This window comes from Falco punctatus (genome assembly GCF_963210335.1).
Source record: "Falco punctatus genome assembly, chromosome: 1".
Taxonomy (NCBI): Eukaryota; Metazoa; Chordata; class Aves; order Falconiformes; family Falconidae; genus Falco; species Falco punctatus.
The window spans coordinates 109,823,743-109,841,841 of record NC_137580.1 but is presented as its reverse complement, the minus strand read 5'-3'; the positions used below and the strand labels follow the sequence as shown (position 1 = coordinate 109,841,841).

The 18,099-nt window shown below is 38.3% G+C and overlaps 1 protein-coding gene across 12 annotated transcripts in view; it reads right to left on the bottom strand.

Annotated features, from left to right (window-relative positions):
• MED13 (mediator complex subunit 13) overlaps nucleotides 1-18,099 on the bottom strand; it is a 93,725-nt gene that overhangs the window by 13,664 nt on the left and 61,962 nt on the right. For 11 of the 12 annotated variants that reach the window (XM_080382279.1, XM_080382280.1, XM_080382281.1 and 8 more), the window contains 13 exons: nucleotides 17,967-18,017; nucleotides 17,179-17,376; nucleotides 16,057-16,251; nucleotides 14,936-15,098; nucleotides 14,628-14,738; nucleotides 11,938-12,621; nucleotides 7,512-7,728; nucleotides 6,475-6,559; nucleotides 5,983-6,104; nucleotides 4,670-4,760; nucleotides 4,272-4,486; nucleotides 3,525-3,721; nucleotides 1,402-2,318 (listed from right to left, as the gene is read on the bottom strand). In XM_080382279.1, coding sequence (XP_080238405.1) covers nucleotides 1,402-2,318; nucleotides 3,525-3,721; nucleotides 4,272-4,486; nucleotides 4,670-4,760; nucleotides 5,983-6,104; nucleotides 6,475-6,559; nucleotides 7,512-7,728; nucleotides 11,938-12,621; nucleotides 14,628-14,738; nucleotides 14,936-15,098; nucleotides 16,057-16,251; nucleotides 17,179-17,376; nucleotides 17,967-18,017 — 3,246 coding nt within the window. The remainder of the gene's footprint in view (nucleotides 1-1,401; nucleotides 2,319-3,524; nucleotides 3,722-4,271; nucleotides 4,487-4,669; nucleotides 4,761-5,982; nucleotides 6,105-6,474; nucleotides 6,560-7,511; nucleotides 7,729-11,937; nucleotides 12,622-14,627; nucleotides 14,739-14,935; nucleotides 15,099-16,056; nucleotides 16,252-17,178; nucleotides 17,377-17,966; nucleotides 18,018-18,099) is intronic. The other variant, XM_080382273.1, reaches the window with a different exon arrangement.

The following is an 18,099-nucleotide window of genomic DNA, read 5'->3' as shown; positions in this document are numbered from 1 at the left end:
TCCATGCAGTCCACCCAAAGGCCATGATATAAAATGCTGAGCGCACAGATTTGGAGAGTTCTCTTCCCCTCTCAGCCATGTACAAGAAACACAGACAGGTTTTTGGTGGGTTGTTGGGTTTTTTCCCCCCTGTAGAGTTTTTTTCCCTTGCCTTATCATCTTATGATTTAAACTAAAGGAAAAACCCCTAAAATTAAAAAAACCAAAACCACAAAAAACACCAACAACAAAACAATAACAAAAAAACCACACACAAAAAACCCCAAAACCACACACACCAAAAAACAAAAGACAACAAACAAGTTGTTCAATCCTTAAACTACAGGATTTTCCCTCCAAAGAAAGAAGGGTTAGGCAGACTGCCACCCAGTGCTCACTTCACAGAAGTCAAGGGAAGCCTCAAACAGTCACAGCCCATTTCATCAGCTCACCACCACTATGCCATTGAATGTGCAGCGTTTAACAATAAATGGCTGACACAAAATTTGGCATGGCTATAATTTCACAGCTGTCCATTTAAAAGTATCTTTACATCTTTTTATCCTAAATATCAAGGTCACAGTAACACTAAATCTTTTCCTGGGTGCTTGAAAAAACATTGATTTATGTTTTAAAAGCTTGGGGTTTTAGACTTAATCCTCCACTAATACACAGAAACCTAGCTGTGCTTTGCTGTTAGCCCTCCTCATGCTCATTAACAACTACGAATCGCAGCTAACTGCTATCAAAGTTTCATATTTCACTCTTCACCCTGCTAGAGTTGCTACTTCTAAAGACTGTTATTGAGAAGTATTCAAATACATGCAATAAAGGGTATTCCATGAGACATAATATCATTAGTCAGGCCCTAGAAGAAAAAAATCCAAGGATCTCTGGCAGATCCAACATACAATGAAGGCTACGATAATGCTTTACTTGCCACACATGCCATTAACTACTGCCCCCCCTTAAGGAAGGGGGAAAAGCCAACTGTATCATAGATCTTGTTTAATTCTGCCACAGTAGCCGTGACAATACAGTCACCATTTGAACCACCTACACTTCCTACGTAGGCTCATTCCACAGAGCCTCTGTAGAAGCTTTAAAAGCTAAAAACTGCTTTAAAAGAATAAGCCTAGTGAAGTGTTGTGGACAGCTACTGTGGTCTTACATTACACTTCATGTTAGGAATTTACAACCGATGGTAGCCGACACCTACGCTCTGCTTGGCGCATCGTACCAGCACAGAACGTGAAAGGAACGGTTATTCTGAACAGCACTAAAATATAATTTTATGCAAGCGTGCAGGTAGAAACAACAGTCTTAAGTGTCCAATATTCACAAAAGAAAAACACAAAGAAAATGAACCCTTAAAAAAAATTCATAGGTGGACAAGTATAAAAATAAGCTGTTTTCACTTACCATTTCTTTTTGACCAGTGGTGCAAGCAAGTAGTTTTCACAAGTGCTTCATCAACTTTCCCTCCTGACATATTGTCCATGAACTGCCGTCCATGTTCCAAGGCTAAGTAGCAGTCATTGCAACAATCCCTTTCTTCTACACGTACCAGGTTGCTAACTGCACCAACTCTGGGAATGGAGTCTTGATCTGCTGCTCCAAACGGCGAGAACAAGTTGGTGCATTGATCCTGCAGCAACAGTATTAACTCATCGGGCAGTTTCTCAGGTTCTTTCAGTCCTCCACCACCATGTTCAATAGAAGTAGCTCTGAGAGCTTCAAAGCGTTTTTCTGCTTCTTTGCCGCACTCTGTATTACGTCCTAGAATATCCAATTCATCTTCAAGAAACAGTCCAGAACTGTTGCCAAATTTTCTATTCATAACAGCACTGAAACCACAGGTACACCTATACTGGGCCTCTTGTGTTGGATCAGGAATGTAAACTCCAACATCAGCACCTTTGATGTTCATATTGCAAACACATATGCAGCAGCTGTCAAAGTTACAGTCTTTGAAGAGATTCATTACAGACTCTGAGAGGATGAGATTCACGTAAAGACTGTGTGCCTCTGGAATGGAAGGCACAGTTGCAGGTTCAACAGAATTAAGCGGTCTACATGTCGATGGTGTGGAAGCTGGCGAGTATAAATCAGAGTTCTCGTATTTGACTGAACCCTGTGCACTTGCAGGTCCACCAGCTCCACGAGGTGTTCGAGGAGTCCTTGGTGTTCTAGGAGTTGGGAAACGAGGGGTGGAAGGAGAAGGGAGAATTCCAGCTCCGCTGTTACTGGGAGGTGCGCTACTTGGTGGCATCCCAAATGGAGTATGAGTTTGTGGTGTGTATGCAGGGCCATACTCTTGATCCATAGTGCTTCCATCACTAATAGCGGCCACAAGAAGAAGGAAATATTTTAAGTACACAACACACTGGTTTTGAAGTTTAAGTCTCAAGTTTCTGAAGAAGGACCTTCCTAATTAATATTTGCTTTTTTAAACTAGTCTTTCATAATCCACAGCAAGATTTTCATTCCCTAAGGAACTTCAAGAGCATTTGTTCTAAATGACTTTGCAGGACTCCCACTGACAGCACTGTTAAAGAATCTTTCCGAGCCTCCTTTTGTCTTTTCCTTTGCACAAAGCTCCCAGGAAATAAATGTGGTCAGAATAAGTTACAAATTCTGTGGCTGTATGGAGTCTAGAGGACACCTTTTTTGTTCATGTTTTATTTACACACTGTGTTGACACATACTAAGAAAATATACCAGATCTATCAACAGCAGATTCAACTGAATCCACAAGGAAAGTATCACCTGGAAACGTCTGACATTTTCTTTCCTAAGCAGCTGAGCATCTCCAAAGACCCATAAGGCTAATGAGACCTGGAAACATATTGCTTCTGAATGACCCTAACAGAAGCAATCTCAGTATTTACTCCAAGATTTAATATTCATATAATTTTATCAATAAATACATAGCCTCCTTGTTGCCTAATCCATTTTTACCAGCTACTAATGCAGATGAGAAAGAGGAGTAAGTATTTTCTTTACAAAGAACTGCCAGCAAGATCATTACCAAATGCAGATTACAGAGATGCCCACTGCAATACCACTGTTACCAGGAAATGTCACGCTGGGCATAGCTTCCAATCAATGTTTTCCTAGTCCCAATACAGCCAAGATTACTGCTATTTAAGAAAATAATTTAAGAAACAGAAGCAACGCCTACTAAGCCCTTAAAGTATCTACAACACCACTGCAAAAACAAAGTCCCAAGTTTACATTTATCTTGACTGTTACCATCTTCATTACTTATTAAAACTGGACTTGCACCATTAAGCTTCCCCAAGAAACCTTTAAATGAGACAACGAATAAAATGTATGCACAGTTAAGAAGCTATTTGAGAACACAGTCTCTTACAGTAAGGTTTAATCACAAGGATTTTTTTAAAGGTTCCTGTCAGTTGTATAAACACAGCATGTCTTTACAAATCTCTCTCATTACAGATTTAAAAAAAAAATAAATTAGAGGTACTTCCTATCCTGTGGATAACCTTACAAAGCTTAAACATTTGTGGCACAGGTCATACCCATCTTTGATGAATGGCATGGCAGGTCCCGGAGGAAGTAAATCCAACTTTCCCACAGTCCAACTCTGGCGATAAATGCATTCTTCTGGCAGTTTGATGGGAGGAAGACACTGGCTGGGAAGTGTCTTCAGTGGTGCAAACATGGAACAGCCCACCAAAGCTTGACAATTCTCAGGTTTATAAACGTAAGAATAATCCTATAAGTTAGATATGGTAGAGCATCAGCATGTAAATTAGATCACTTCAGCAATTAAAATGCTTCTCAAAAAAATGTAAGTTCAAATAGTAAAACAGTAGTTCTTTAATATTAAATCCCAGTATACCCACAAAAGACAAAGTTAGATTTATACACACATCATTCACACCCATAGTTCTCTAAAAAGGAACATGCCAACACAAAAAGATCGACTACAGTTACTGAAATGCATTCCTTCAGCTTACTGATGGCTAAATAGCAAAACACTATATAGTACTTACTAAAACGTGCATTACCTACCCCAGTATAATGCAAGACAAGTTACAAACTATACTTAATTCACAGAAGGGTCAGGGTTGGAAAGGACACCTGGAGATCATCTAGTCCAAGCCCCTGGTAAAGCAGGCTCATCTAGAGCAGGTTGCACAGAGTCGCATCCCAGTGGGTTTTGAACGTCTCCAGAGAAGGAGACACAGTTCCTATTCAGGATTAAGTAATAAACTGAACAATAATTATTAGAAATATTTATCAGAACTATGAGCACTACCTACCTTTATTTCAGCAGGTTTGGGGCTGCAGAAACCCTCATCTACTTCAATTCTGAACTGAGCTCCCACACTAGAGCTATTCCCTTCGAGTACTGTTCCTCCAAGTGTAGTGTCCATACTGCCATATTCCTTATTATTCATGTTCATTGGAGAAAATCCCATAATATGTTGTTCCAATGAAGGTGGAGTCGGATACATTTTATGGAGATCTGCAGTGCCTAATTTCAGATCAGGAGGAGGCTTTAGAGCATGAAAACATTCTGAAGTATTTCGTATTTCCTTTGTCTCAAAACTTCAGTAGGACAAATGAAGCGTATGCTTCCAAATTCCCACAAAATATTAGCAATCAAATGTTTAGCTAGTCTTCTATTTAGGAAAAAAAAACAACCAATAAAGCTTACTTATGCATGAGAGTGGGTCTAGATTTCCTGCTTTTGCCTCTTTGCAGTTGGATTTGTCATCAGCGCCATTCACTGTTCTTTTAGATCCAGGCTGAGAAAGAAAAGTAGTATTGTAATAAAATCACTTCAGACATGAACACATGTTCATGCTTCCTGCTAACAGGAAACTTCATGTGCAGTGGACATAAAATGCTGAGACTTTGTGTAACATTTAGAAAATTTAATATAAATCAGAAACCCAATGCTAGTAGTTAAGGTTATGCTTGTCCTCCCTTAATACTTGTAACTCAGAGAATGCTCCCCCATCAAGTCATGATGCTGTTAAAATGAATGATCAGTTATAAAATAATGCTCAGCCTGTTAGCAGACATGAAAAAAAGAAAGCTAAACAGGGTTGCCCACAATCTATCAGGGGGGAAAAAAAAAACGCAGACAAAAAAACCCATACACCCTCCCAATGCCATGCTAACATTACTGATGTTACCACATGAACAGAAACAGAAATGACAGAGAAACATGAATCCTGAAAAAAAGAGAGGTGCAGGGAAGAAAAGCTGCTGAAATCAAAAAACAAAGAGATACATTTTACAATGTTTAGACAGTACTAACATCTATAGAAAATAAGTCTTCATGTTTAAGAGCAAATACACTTGCTTTATATAATGATTACCTTTGATGGCTGTCAAGATCCTTCACAGCCCTTACTCAGCTACAGCTCCCATTAAAGTTGATGGGCATTTTGTCTGGGTAAGGGGATTTAGGATTAAGCATGGAGCAAAGTACAGTTCAGAAGAGACAACTGATTACAAATAGTATTGAAATAGAAACTAGAAAGATAATGGATTCAGAGCCATCAGAGACTGCAGGAGAAACTGTTCCAAGATAATAGCTGCTGCAATGAAGCAGCTTATTTGGCAGAATGTCCATGTGTTTAAATGCCTCTTCTCTTTCAGAAGTTTTTGTTTTGTTTCAGTATTTCCTTTACTGACTAGTTAAACAGAACCTAGACCATCGGAGAAGAGCGCTAGTACCACTATTGAATCTGTACAATTATAAATAAAGGTATATTTGAGAAGCATATACTGTCTGGACACTAAGGATATAGTATTAAAAGGTTGTCTGTATCAAAAATATGATTGTATGAGTCAACTAGAACAAGTATGTCTGCTACAGAGGAGCCACAGTATGCACTTATATGCATGTTTTGCAACCTTGCCTATAAAGGTTAAAAAAAAACCCAACCAAACCCCAAACCACAAAAAGACTTGCAGTTTTTTGTCTATTAGCTGCCATTAGTTTTGCACATCACTTACTGTTAGTTCATCTTCATCAGAATTGAAGAGATTGTCAAGGTCAGTGTAAGAGACCACTAAGTCTGTTTCATGGAACAGGCTAGTTGATGCAGTGCGAGCATGAGCAGCAATACGTTGGGCATCTATAAAGAAAAACAAACATTACAAAAACATTGGCAATATATATTCATTAAAAAAATAAAGACAGCTTAAGGACTATCTCCACAACTGGAGAAAAAAGAAAAGGGGTGAGTGGGGGGGTGGAGAGAATGGTCTCAGTTGCACTCATCCATCTTACACATAAGCAAGGCCCCTTCAATTTCATAACATTTAGATTTTATAGCCAATGTTTATTTGCAAGGTGCAACAAAGATATGTTCCAAGCGGATTCCTAATTCTGAAGGGACAAGGAAACACAAACCATAAAGTAAAAACTCAGTAACCTATTAGAATCTATTGACTGTTTGAGAGATCATTAATATAGCACAATTAAAAGGAAAAAAGTCTCTTTACCTTGCTTGACAGAAGGACTAAATAGAGACATAGCATCCTCTCCTTCGTGGGATAAAACTGTAACACTAGATGTCCCATCCTCAGTCTATTTAAAAAAAAAAAAAAAAAATAAAGGTAGGAAAGTTTGCTTAAATTAATACGTAGGGTGGGAGGCATTTTATCTCCCTATGGGAATTTTGTACATATCAGAAGTATCAGGTTCTCATTAGCCTTCTGGCTCACAGCAAGGTGTAGTTGGGGGGCTGGTTAGCAGTACTGGCTCAGGAAGAAGGAAGCTTGGGAACTGACAACATGCTAGCAACACGCAGACGAGTAACACAGGTAGGAACGTAAATATTAGGTTTTGCATTGGGGATAAATTTAAAAAGCAAGCTGTGGATTCCTGCTACAACACTTTACTGAAAAAACATTTGGTATCAAATGCTATACATTAACTATACTAGTTTATTGAATGAAACTGTCGATACCAGAAGTGCATATGCACACAACAGTCTTAATAAGCAAGTTTATTTCATACACAAGCTCCCAGTGCAGTTGTTAATTTCTCCTTTTTTGGAGGGCATACTTTTGTTTTAAGTAGAAGCCTCATACAGGTGGTACTGGATGAGTGGTGTTGGGGGCAGGAAATAATTCAATTCACTGTCCGGGCATCTAGTCAAGAGTTCACCTCACCTACACCCAAACCTTCCCACACATCAACAAAGCACTTGCCTTGTTCTTCCTCTGTTCCCCAAGCACCAGCTATCACCCATTTCTACAGAAAGGGTACTGAGCCAGACTGATTTTTGTTCTGATCCAGCAGTGTTCTCCCAGTATAAACTATAAAACCTAATGCAACAGCACCACCAGTGAGCCAAAAAAATTTCAGGTGTAGTTAGAGGCATGCTGCATAATTTCATGGATCATTTTTGTTAGAATACAAATATATTTTTTTTTATCTACTTTAAATACACAGAGAAGGATTTAAGTTATGTTAGGTGACTAAAGCAATTTGTTTTAAACTCATCACTGATTTGTACCCTCACTCCTTTACTCACCTTGTGTTTCTTCCCAGCTTCCCTCTCAATGTTCTGCCTATCTTTTTTACTATCAGGAAATAAGAATTCCACATCACCATCAACAAAGGCATAAGGATCGATTTCAGGTTCCTGGTCAGCATCCGTCGCTACTGCTGCTAGGTATTGGTTTTTACTCTGATACTGTTGCACAAGTTCATCTGAAACCTTTAAAGGTTTCCTACATTGCACCATTAATCTGAACAGAAGAAAAATAAAAATCACAAAATATTATTTGTCATTTATTATGTGGACATATTTCTGCTATCAGCCTTTGCAAGACCAACTTCATCTTCCTTCCCACTTGCTTCCTTTCCACCCCAGCTTCAGAAAACTTTTTGGGAAAAAGATTAAATCATTAGTCATTTAATATAACCTCCTTACACACGTCAGATACAGCAGTGTGATTCATTCTGCCCATCTTTCCTCAAGCACTGTCAATTCAGATAAAGATTAGTAATTTATCCCAGGTCACAACTGTCATTTATTATAAAGTACAAATGTATTAAAACTATCTATATCCACTAAAAGAAACTCACCATGTGAAAAAAATTATTCATTGCCATTCTCCATCCATGTCCAAACAAATGATTAGAAAGAAGCAATCAAACCCGGATTTTCCATATTTTAAGAATCTAATTCTTCAACCACTTACTAAAGTGCACAAATGCCGCTATGTTCAGCAGTCATTTATATCACTCCTATCAATACAGATGAAGCTTGCAACACACCAATATCTAATTTACTAATGAGGATAATAAAACCACATTTGCCGTTGTCAGCATTTTTCTTTTCTTAACATTTGGAGCCAAAACCAGAGTTGGTAAGTACACAGAAATTAAGGTTTTTGTATCAGGATTATTAGTTTCACAGATACGACATCGCACCAGCAAAAAGCAATACTGGCAAGTAGAAAACTATGTTATGATTATTAGCCATACATACACTACTCTACCTTCTGCCCCTAAACAAACTTTGTTTCATATACCCTGGTATACAGAAGCGATTATCTGAGGAAGGTATTCTTCAAACAAGACAAGTATTTCAGGAGTGTCAGCCTAATGTGAGTACACAATTTCTTCTTGCTCTGAGACCGCCTTCCTCCCAAACAGCAACAGAATGACAAATGAGGAGCATTTACGGAAGAGTCACATGTGAAATTGAAGAGGGACATTGCAAGGATGAAGACTACAGATGGACTCTTCAAATCCAAACACAGGTTCCAACGTACCTATTCTTTCCCTTCCCAAGCCTCTATCCAAAAGGAAACACTATCCTATAAGAAGCTAACATGCCCCAGAATTAGTAGGGCTTGTTTTTGACAGCCTAGATGCACACACTAGCCTGGAGTTTAGAGTAAGATGGGCTTACATTTCTCCTCTGAGAGGCCAGGAAAAAAAAGCGCAATACAGAACAATTCAAAGAGTTCAACCTTGAAATTCTACAAAAGGCAGTTATTCCTCAGAGTCCTCCCTGCTTTGCACTTCCCTGTCAACTATGTGGTATGGGAAAGGACACAGCACCAGTTGTACTTTCTCAAAAAGACTTCCTAGATATAAGCTTTCCAAAGAAACATCTCACAGCCAACACCACTGTCAAATCCATCCATGCTTGCTGCCCCTGCTCAGTAATATCTTGTTCCAGGCATGACTGCTCCAGCCGACAGCGCAATGGGTACGGCTTTGTGTCAAGCACCACTGGCATTTCTGTCTGGAGTAGCACTCTATAGACTTAAGGACTTCCCTTTTCTAAATCTTGCAAAAATTACCATCGGGGGAAAAAAAAAAAAAAAAAAGAAAAGGCAAAAAAAAAAAAAAAAAAGAGAAAAGGCAAAAAAAAAAAAAAAAAGAGAAGGCAAAAAAAAAAAAAGAGAAGGCAAAAAAAAAAAAAAGAGAAGGCAAAAAAAAAAAAAAAAGAGAAGGCAAAAAAAAAAAAAAGAGAAGGCAAAAAAAAAAAAAAAGAGAAGGCAAAAAAAAAAAAAAGAGAAGGCAAAAAAAAAAAAAAAGAGAAGGCAAAAAAAAAAGAAAAAGAGAAGGCAAAAAAAAAAAAAAAAGAGAAGGCAAAAAAAAAAAAGAGAAGGCAAAAAAAAAAAAAGAGAAGGCAAAAAAAAAAAAAGAGAGAAGGCCAAAAAAAGATGGGAACAACTTTCTAGGAACACAAAATTAAGTACCAGGAAAAAAACCACAGCAAATGCAAGTATACTGCACTTCCCAGTACCTTTAACATAAAGAGGACGAGAAGTTAATAGCCAGATACTCGGCTGGGGGGGGGTGGGGAACAACGAACATGTTCAATATTTCAGTATAAGTTCAATCAAATTAGAAACCATAGAAGGAAAGACCATGTCTTGAACAGAAGGAAAAAAAAAAATCATCAAGTAGAGCATATCTTTATCTGTTAGGCTGAAATGAACACAAGGCAAAAAAAGGCTCTAAAAATCCTATAAATGCACATCTTGAAAGAGCTGAAACATGCACTAGCAAATGTGAACTCTCAAACAGTGAACACAAAAGACAAGGCTAGGAAAATGTGCCTGAGAACAGACCAACAGCTACAGCATATTTACTTCTACAGCTACAGCATATTTACTTCTTCTCCCAGCTTTCCTACACAGCAGAGCCAACGTGACTGCCATCAGTGGCTTTCCACTGCCAGCAACCAAACAGAACATCAACATACAAGTTCAGTCTCGTGAGTAGCTGCTTCAACTGTTCTACCACACATTAAGTACACCAACTGCTAAAATATACTGATCACATTAAAAGTCTCCTTTCACCTGAACAGGAAAACCAAATATTTTTGACCAAAAATAATGAACAGCGAGTTGATAGACACAACACTGGGTGCATTCGAGAGCCATTTTTTAATCCCTCAATCACAACCCTAAGCCAGAGTTTGCCAGCTCTGCATCCAGGTCCCAATCATGTTAAGCTCAGGCTGCTGCTAAGATCACCTGTTGCTTCCCATGACCATCCTTTTTCTGCAGCATCCTCACAAGGAAGTGGTATAAAAAATGGATGTCAGGAAGAACTTCCTCCACAGTACAGCAGCAAAAGAGGCACAACCCAGAAGGACCAAGTGGTTTTGTTTCAGGATTTTTGTCCTTAAGGGTTGGGTTTTTTGGTATGACGGTGGTTTGGGGTTTCTTTTTCTGATGGTGATCTTTTTGGAGGAGTTTGGTTTTGCTTTAACTGGTAAAGAAAATCCATGTTGATTCATTCTGCAGTAAAACAGAGCTCAAATGTAAGTTTTAACACTAAAACCACTAGTGTTTCTCTTTTTGTCCATTGCCTCCAAGTTCCATAATTTATTAAAACTTAGGCAGTATCAAGGAAGTGAACCAATTCCTTTATCCTAATTTAAAAAAAAAAAAAAAAAAACAAACAAAAAAAACCAGCAGCAGAGAAGAACATTTTAAGACCTGGTGCTAGGTAACACTACCTTTCAGAAATAAATTCTATTTATTCAGCAAAAACCTTTTTTAAAATAGTTACATGCTACACATACTTGATTTCAAGACAATATTAACTTAAGTCAAAATATAATTAAATAAGTAAATGTTCTCAAATATATTTCCTGTAGCTCAAAGGCTAAGGTTCTAATAAGGATCTAGTCTGATTGCCTCAATATTTCTTCAAGTTAGACAAGCTTTAAAGAACAAGGGTTTCCCATATGATCTGAGGTCCAAACAATAACAGTCGACACACCAGCCTTTTGTTTTCTTTGGATGATAACCTCAAATCCTTAAGCCTTTTGAGCAACACAGACAGAATGTGCCATGTGCAACAATGCCAGTTTGTTACTTACTCCAAACAGAAATTTCTGATACAAGAAAGTAGCTGCAGCCTGCATTAAAGTTAACATCTTCCAGGAAACCAGACCGGCTTCCTCATTGTTCCCATCAGCCATTTAAATACCAGCTCTTCTGAACAAAGACAAGAGGGGAACTGAGGCAGAAGAAATTTCATCTTTAACAAGGTAAGTCTGCAACCGAGACCATCCATGCTTGCTTCAAATAACGGAGAAAACAAATGTTAAAATGAAAAAGTTATTTGGGAGGAGGAAGACAGACACTTTAAGTCCCAAATAGGCATAATTTGGCTACACAGATTAATTTCACAGTAGAAAAATAAACTTCATTGCCATCTGCTAAATCAGAGTTCTAACAAGAAAAAGCTGGAATGTCTTACTACATATTTGACTGCGCTTCGTGCTCGCATTTCACAAGTGTTACCTTCTTGTATATGGCCAGCACAGTTATGCTCACACACTCAACATTACTGCTTGGGCTGACGAAAACAACATTATGCTTTAGCGACAAGCTTACTTACACCAAGAAACTACTGCCTTTGGCCTTTCAGTTTCCTCACTTTCTCACATTATTACTATAGAATTAAGTAGTACTTACTCTGTAACTGATGTTACATTTTCCTGTCCAGCAGGTATTACTGGATCATCTCTCAACTTATCATTTGGAAGCTGAGGCGGTAAGAATTCCACATCCTTTTTCTTTGGAACTTTATAATACTTCCAAGTACTATCAGCTTCATCTTCCTCCAGATTCACTGCAGTACCAACATACATTGTAGGCTCTATAACTTCAGGAAATTGAGCTGGAAAAGGATGAGACAAGCCATCGAGTCTGTCTTCCATTGTTTTTGTGGGAACCAAGGGGTCTGGTGTTGGCATCTGGTAGAAATGTTGACTCTGAGGAGTAGAAGGTGCTTTAGCTACCCCTTCATCAACTACATCACACGGGTGAGGACTAAGTGGTGGTGGCTGAGGTGAATTTGCCATTTCAGCATTATGCATCTGAGGAGTCTTTGCTACATCATTAGTTCGGATATTTGAAAATCTCACTTGACTGTCTGGTGCAGTCATCACAAGCCTCTGACTTGCTGAATCTGCCTCCATGGCAACATCATCACTGATAGATACACGATGATGAAAAGGAGTCAAAGGGCGTTTCTGTGGCTTATCCCCTTTGTCTTGCTTCTCATTTGTCTTGTGCTTTGGAGCTGCTTGCTGTTGTTGGCCCACAGGTGGTGCCTGCCCCTGTTGACCTGAATTTCTTGGTTTGAGATTTTTGTGCCTGCAGAATTAATACAGGGGAAAATACTTCACATCAATCTTTCAAATATGTCTATCATGTTCTTTTTCACTAGATAAGAACCCGCTTCTAAGCCATTAAACAGCCGATTATAGAAGTCTGAAACTGACACCATTCTGAAGCAAAGCTGCCTCTTTCTGACCACGACTTGATTTGAATGACTTGAGTAGCATTGCAAGATTTTAGAATACTGGTGAAAAAACTGGAAAACCTGTCCTATAAGCCAAACACCACATTATCCTCGTAACCAAAGACACTATTTTATAACTGCTTTTAACAGAAATAGTCAGTCACATGAACACGTTGTTACTTTAAACTTCTGCCAACACTGATGAATCAGTAGAACATAAGAATTTGTGAATGACTTCCTGAATTCAAGCATCAATGCTAACCAATAGTGCTGTCCAAGTCTCTATGGGTTAAACAGAAAACTAACACCAAGAATCTAGAAGCCAAGCTTAGTCCTACAGAAGCAATTTTGAAGCTTTTGTAGCTATTTACCTACAAATTTAGCAAATGTGGAAAAAAGAAAAACTCAATGCCTCGACTGCATTAATACAGTTAAGTTTCTTTCCAGTATAAATGCACTTGAGCTTAAGCATTTCATCTTGAAGTTCAAGATGCCGACTTTCTAGATCACCTGACAGAACGGGAGACAAGAAATATCGAAATCTAGAATTAAATGTTTATGATTAAGCTATTGAACTGCATGTACATTCTTAGTGCCTGGCCATTCTTTGCCACTCTTCCATTAGGCAAGTTAAGCAGCATACAACTGGTATTAAAAAAACAGGATTAGGCAGGAATAAAAAAGGTAAGAGGTATCAAAATCTATTTTTAATTTAAACTATCATACATATGTTTTTCATCACTTAGAACTCAAAAAACTGAAAGCAATATGGGGGCTTAAGTCTTTGCAATTTCTCTTTAAGCAACTGCATATTTCTAATACACACCTCACACAGTTAATTGATAGTTTCTCTTAAGTAGTGCTATCATATCTAAATTCTCCTTTAACAGAGTATTTAATCCTCCTCCATGCCTCAGCTCGTCTCAGGACACAAGTGTTTCCACATAACTTAAACCAACCATTTCAATAATGGAGGAAAAAAAAAATACATTTCTTCCAAAATGTTACATCCTCCAAACATTAGGTTCTTTTAGGATTCCAATATTCATTGTGAGGTAATCAGCATAACATTTAAATCAGAGAAAGCATTTAAAACCTTTGCAACACTTCAGTCACCTAAACATTAGTATTCTGCCATAAGTACAGAAAATGAGAGTTCACTGAAATTAATGTTTCCATTTAATTTAAACACCTGCATTAACAGTCTGTGTTCCTGTAGTTTCAAAACAAAAGTCATAACAAAAACTGGAAGTTAAATTCATACTTTCCCCCTGTGCTTTGATCCTTTTTTTCCTCCAGCTAGTATAAAAAAAACATACACTGGCAATCAACTCACGTAAAAGCAGTTTTATATAAAACCACCCACGGCATGCCATATTTCCCCAAAAAAAATCAGGTTTGGGTTTCTTTTTCACATTCATCAAGACACAATGCTACAATCGTCTCTTAGCTGATTAACAGCTTTCTTCTTTCAAGGCTAATGCCACAGCCCTCTAGAAAAGGTTCTTGACTCCTAAACAAGTAGGCGTTCCCTTTCCATACAGCCCAAAGTTCCCCATGAGAGAGTTTCTATCCACATACAAAGGCATAAGGAATTCTAGCCCAAGACTCAGGAATTGTCACTGAACTGCCAGTAGGTCTGCTCAGATGATTCACTTCAATAAAACCTCTGCATTACCTTACTGGGCAGAGTTTCAAGACCTACAATGACATTTAGGATATGAGATACAAATTTTGTTACAGCTTTCCTACAAGCAGCTATTGCTTAATTACACCTAAAGGAGTCATCACAAGCCCTCTCCTGAGCACTTCAATCTCAATGTACATTGTTGGACTGCCGGTTTGCCAAGTACTGTACCTTGAACAATTGCAATTTGTCCTCTGTGTGGCTTCAACAAAATCCCAGGATGCTATCTTGTCAGCAATCTCTTCATCACACAAGCTATTTGATGTAGCAGAATACTTCCTCCTATGATTCAATATCAGGAGAGTTATTTGCGATCAACATATGTTTTTTCTTTATCTTCTGTCAAACCTCAAGAGCCATTTTGTGACACAAGATCCAGCAAAGAAATTATAAATAGCCTTTTACTAACATACTAAACTGAGAATTAAAACTACTAGTTAGGAATAAACTATTTTCAGCTTCACAAAATGAGTACATACTTGTTCTGTGCTCTGTTCATATTGCATTCTTGCCAAACTCTGTCCACCACTTGATTGGCTAGCTTTCTAGGTATTTTGCCACCATGATGACTAGTACTGTCAGAGATAAATCCATCAGAAACTGAAGAAAACTTCACCCATTTCTGGGCAGATTGAGCATCAACTGAAAAGCAGCATCAGAGGAATTGTTTAGGCAATGAAGTGATACACTCACAACCACTATTGTTCCAATTCAACCACCAAAGGAACATAAGTATCTTCTTAACTCAATGTTAGGAAACAAAAACAAACAGAAAATTTAGATATAGTAGCAGATTATAACAACATGGTTCCCTCTCATAGGGAGGAAGAAAAAAAAAAAAAAAAAAAGTACCATACATGTTTATGCTATAACTGGGCTGGCTATTCTTTATCTTCCAAGAAACTATAGACCTGCAAAAGAAGATAACTTGAGCAAAGCTACCTGTTAGCAAATTTAACAGTATTATAAAAAAAAAAAAAAAAAAAAAAAGGTCAAACTAAAGTAACAGAAGACCTGGGGGACAGGAGGGGACATGGGTATGGACACCCCAAACAAAACCTCTTTTGCAGAACTGTATGTAAAGCCACCTGAAACCATCAGTGAGCCTTACCCGCTTTGACTTAAAGCGGTTTACCATAAGCATTACTTACGCACAGTTCAGAGGGCACACAGCCTCATGGTAACTTAAACACAAAGAATCTTCCTTGGATTGTGAAAAAAGCTGAAAACATTACCTTGCTCACTAATGACTGAGAGGCACAATGAGGATTACTAAGCTATGCCAGAATGCATACATGCACACAAACACACTCTGAGAGGTGGAAAAAACCCTAAAAACTTGACCACAGAAATTTAAAGTACTGGATAACACCAGGTACAAAAGCAGTCCTCATTCACCAACTTACAAAAGTGTTCAATTTTGCCCTCAAGTGAAGGATAAAAATTGGTTTCACTACAACAGACATATGACTAAAGAAATGTGATTTTTGGTAACAAGTCAGCTGTACAGAGAACACCTGAATCCTTACCAAACAGTGCTAGATTTTAAAAAGCAGCCATCAAAATGATTCCCCACACGCAGAAGCTAATTGTATTATACCTGTCTGAACTTCCTCCGGGGACGTCGGTGGAGTCAGAGTTACCGAAGACATGGCAGGATCTCTTGTGGAAGCAGGCACTTGGTGGACACCCAAGCAAGTAGTTGAACAGTGCGATGCCCCTACAGTACTAGGAGCAGGGATGTCCGTCTGAGGAACTAGAACGAAGCATGCTGGGTACACCATTCGCACACCAGCTGAAAAAAAAGGAGCAAGCCGATTTTACAGTTGTTTACCAAAAGCTTACCTTTAAAATCATCAACAAATGGATCATTTTACCAGTCACTCATAAGTTTAACTACCCTTTCTACCTCCTAAAGTGCTATCCTTGGACAAACAGCCTCCGTTGTCATGTCACCCTCATCATTACTTCATGATTAGCTTTACACAGAAGATTTGGGTGAATGAATATAAAGGGCTTTGTATATACAAGCAGAGACAGCCCTGGTGTCTACATGCTACTACTTGCTTCTAACGTTTTGTTTTGTAAAGACAACTAAGAACACACTTTTTGGTATCACGTAAAACTGACAATATTCCCCTCCCCATCTTCATCAGGGTCTCCAGCCATCATTACAATACAAGCTTGTATTGTATTGTATCATTACAGAGAAATGATTACATTAGCTGGCAAATCAAAGGTCAATAGCCCACAGCAAAGGAACAAACTACGGCATCCCAGAGGCTTAGATTTTAGGAAGAGCAGCAGATAAACACAATGCCCGAATACATTAGGTTCTCCAGGACTGTGGTTTTGAAGACATCCCTGAAAGGCACGTCTGTTCCGTTTGAATTTGCACAGAATCTGAAACAGCACAACATGCTTTTGATGCATCTCAGATGTCAACAGTGATAGTCTAGGGTTATTTATTTGTTTTTTTAAACAATCTTGCTTCTCAGGGCACAAAGTGGAACACCTCCTACCACCAGCTCTGCAAAATCCACTTTAAGCAGCAACTCATTTAGATAGTCCTGAGCATTAAACAGAAAAACAAACCAAAAAAACTAACAGCAGATGCAAAGAGTTGCAAAAATACTAAAATGGGCTCACTTTTACATGTAGAATTTTGCAGACGTAACTGGCCGGTTTATTTCAGTAATGAAAATGTAACTGGAGCACTCACCAACAAGGACTTCAACAGCAGCTAAAGAATCATCCTCCCAATCCATTTCTTCCTGTTTTTCCTCAGATCCCTCCTTCAAGTTTGATGTGACAGGATAGAATTGTTTCCATTCACCAATAAGCTTTTTTGTTGATGAATCGGAAAGCTTGAATGACTGCCCTGTAAGCGTGCCATTTAATCCGAAGGGACTTAGAATAACTAAAAAGATAAAGAAAAATACATTGGAGATTACATCTAAACAAAATTCACTCTTCCCCACTGAAATAGCATTACTATTATTTCAGCCACACCAAGTAGACAACCTACCATTGGTAAGTCAAAATGCACCCTAATCATATTTTACTATATTGCACAAGTTTTTGGTAATAGATACACATTGTTAAGTGTATGTGTACTGTAAGAATGAAGGAACCACAATAACTATTACAAATTAATCTATTTTAACAAGCAACAAGCAAGTTTTCATCTTGGCTAGCAAGGAGTCTCTACCATACAGGTGGGATAAAGAAACACTATTTCAAATTCTGACAAAGTTAAGGTGTTTCCTCATCCTTTCATTCTGTCTGGTACAGTTCCAACAACAACGTAAATACAGGGAAGTAATCTGTTTCATGTTTAGTCTTGCCCATATTAGGAAAGTGCAGCTGCTGTTAAATTGCATTCAAAAAAAGCAAGTTTGGACACTGAGCATTAATAAACAAGGGCAGTATGTGGTCATGCAGGAGAACTGACTTCTACAGCCAACACAAGTGTGTCTAAGAGAGGGAATGATCAAACAGCCCACTAACCAGACTCAGGCCCCATCACTCCTTTGTCTTCGAGAGCATAGCCTGCATCTGCTGGTGGAACCAAAGGAATTTACAGGCAAGGAAGAGCCAAATAAAAAGGGGTAGAGGGAGGAGTGAATAGGTTAAGTACGTC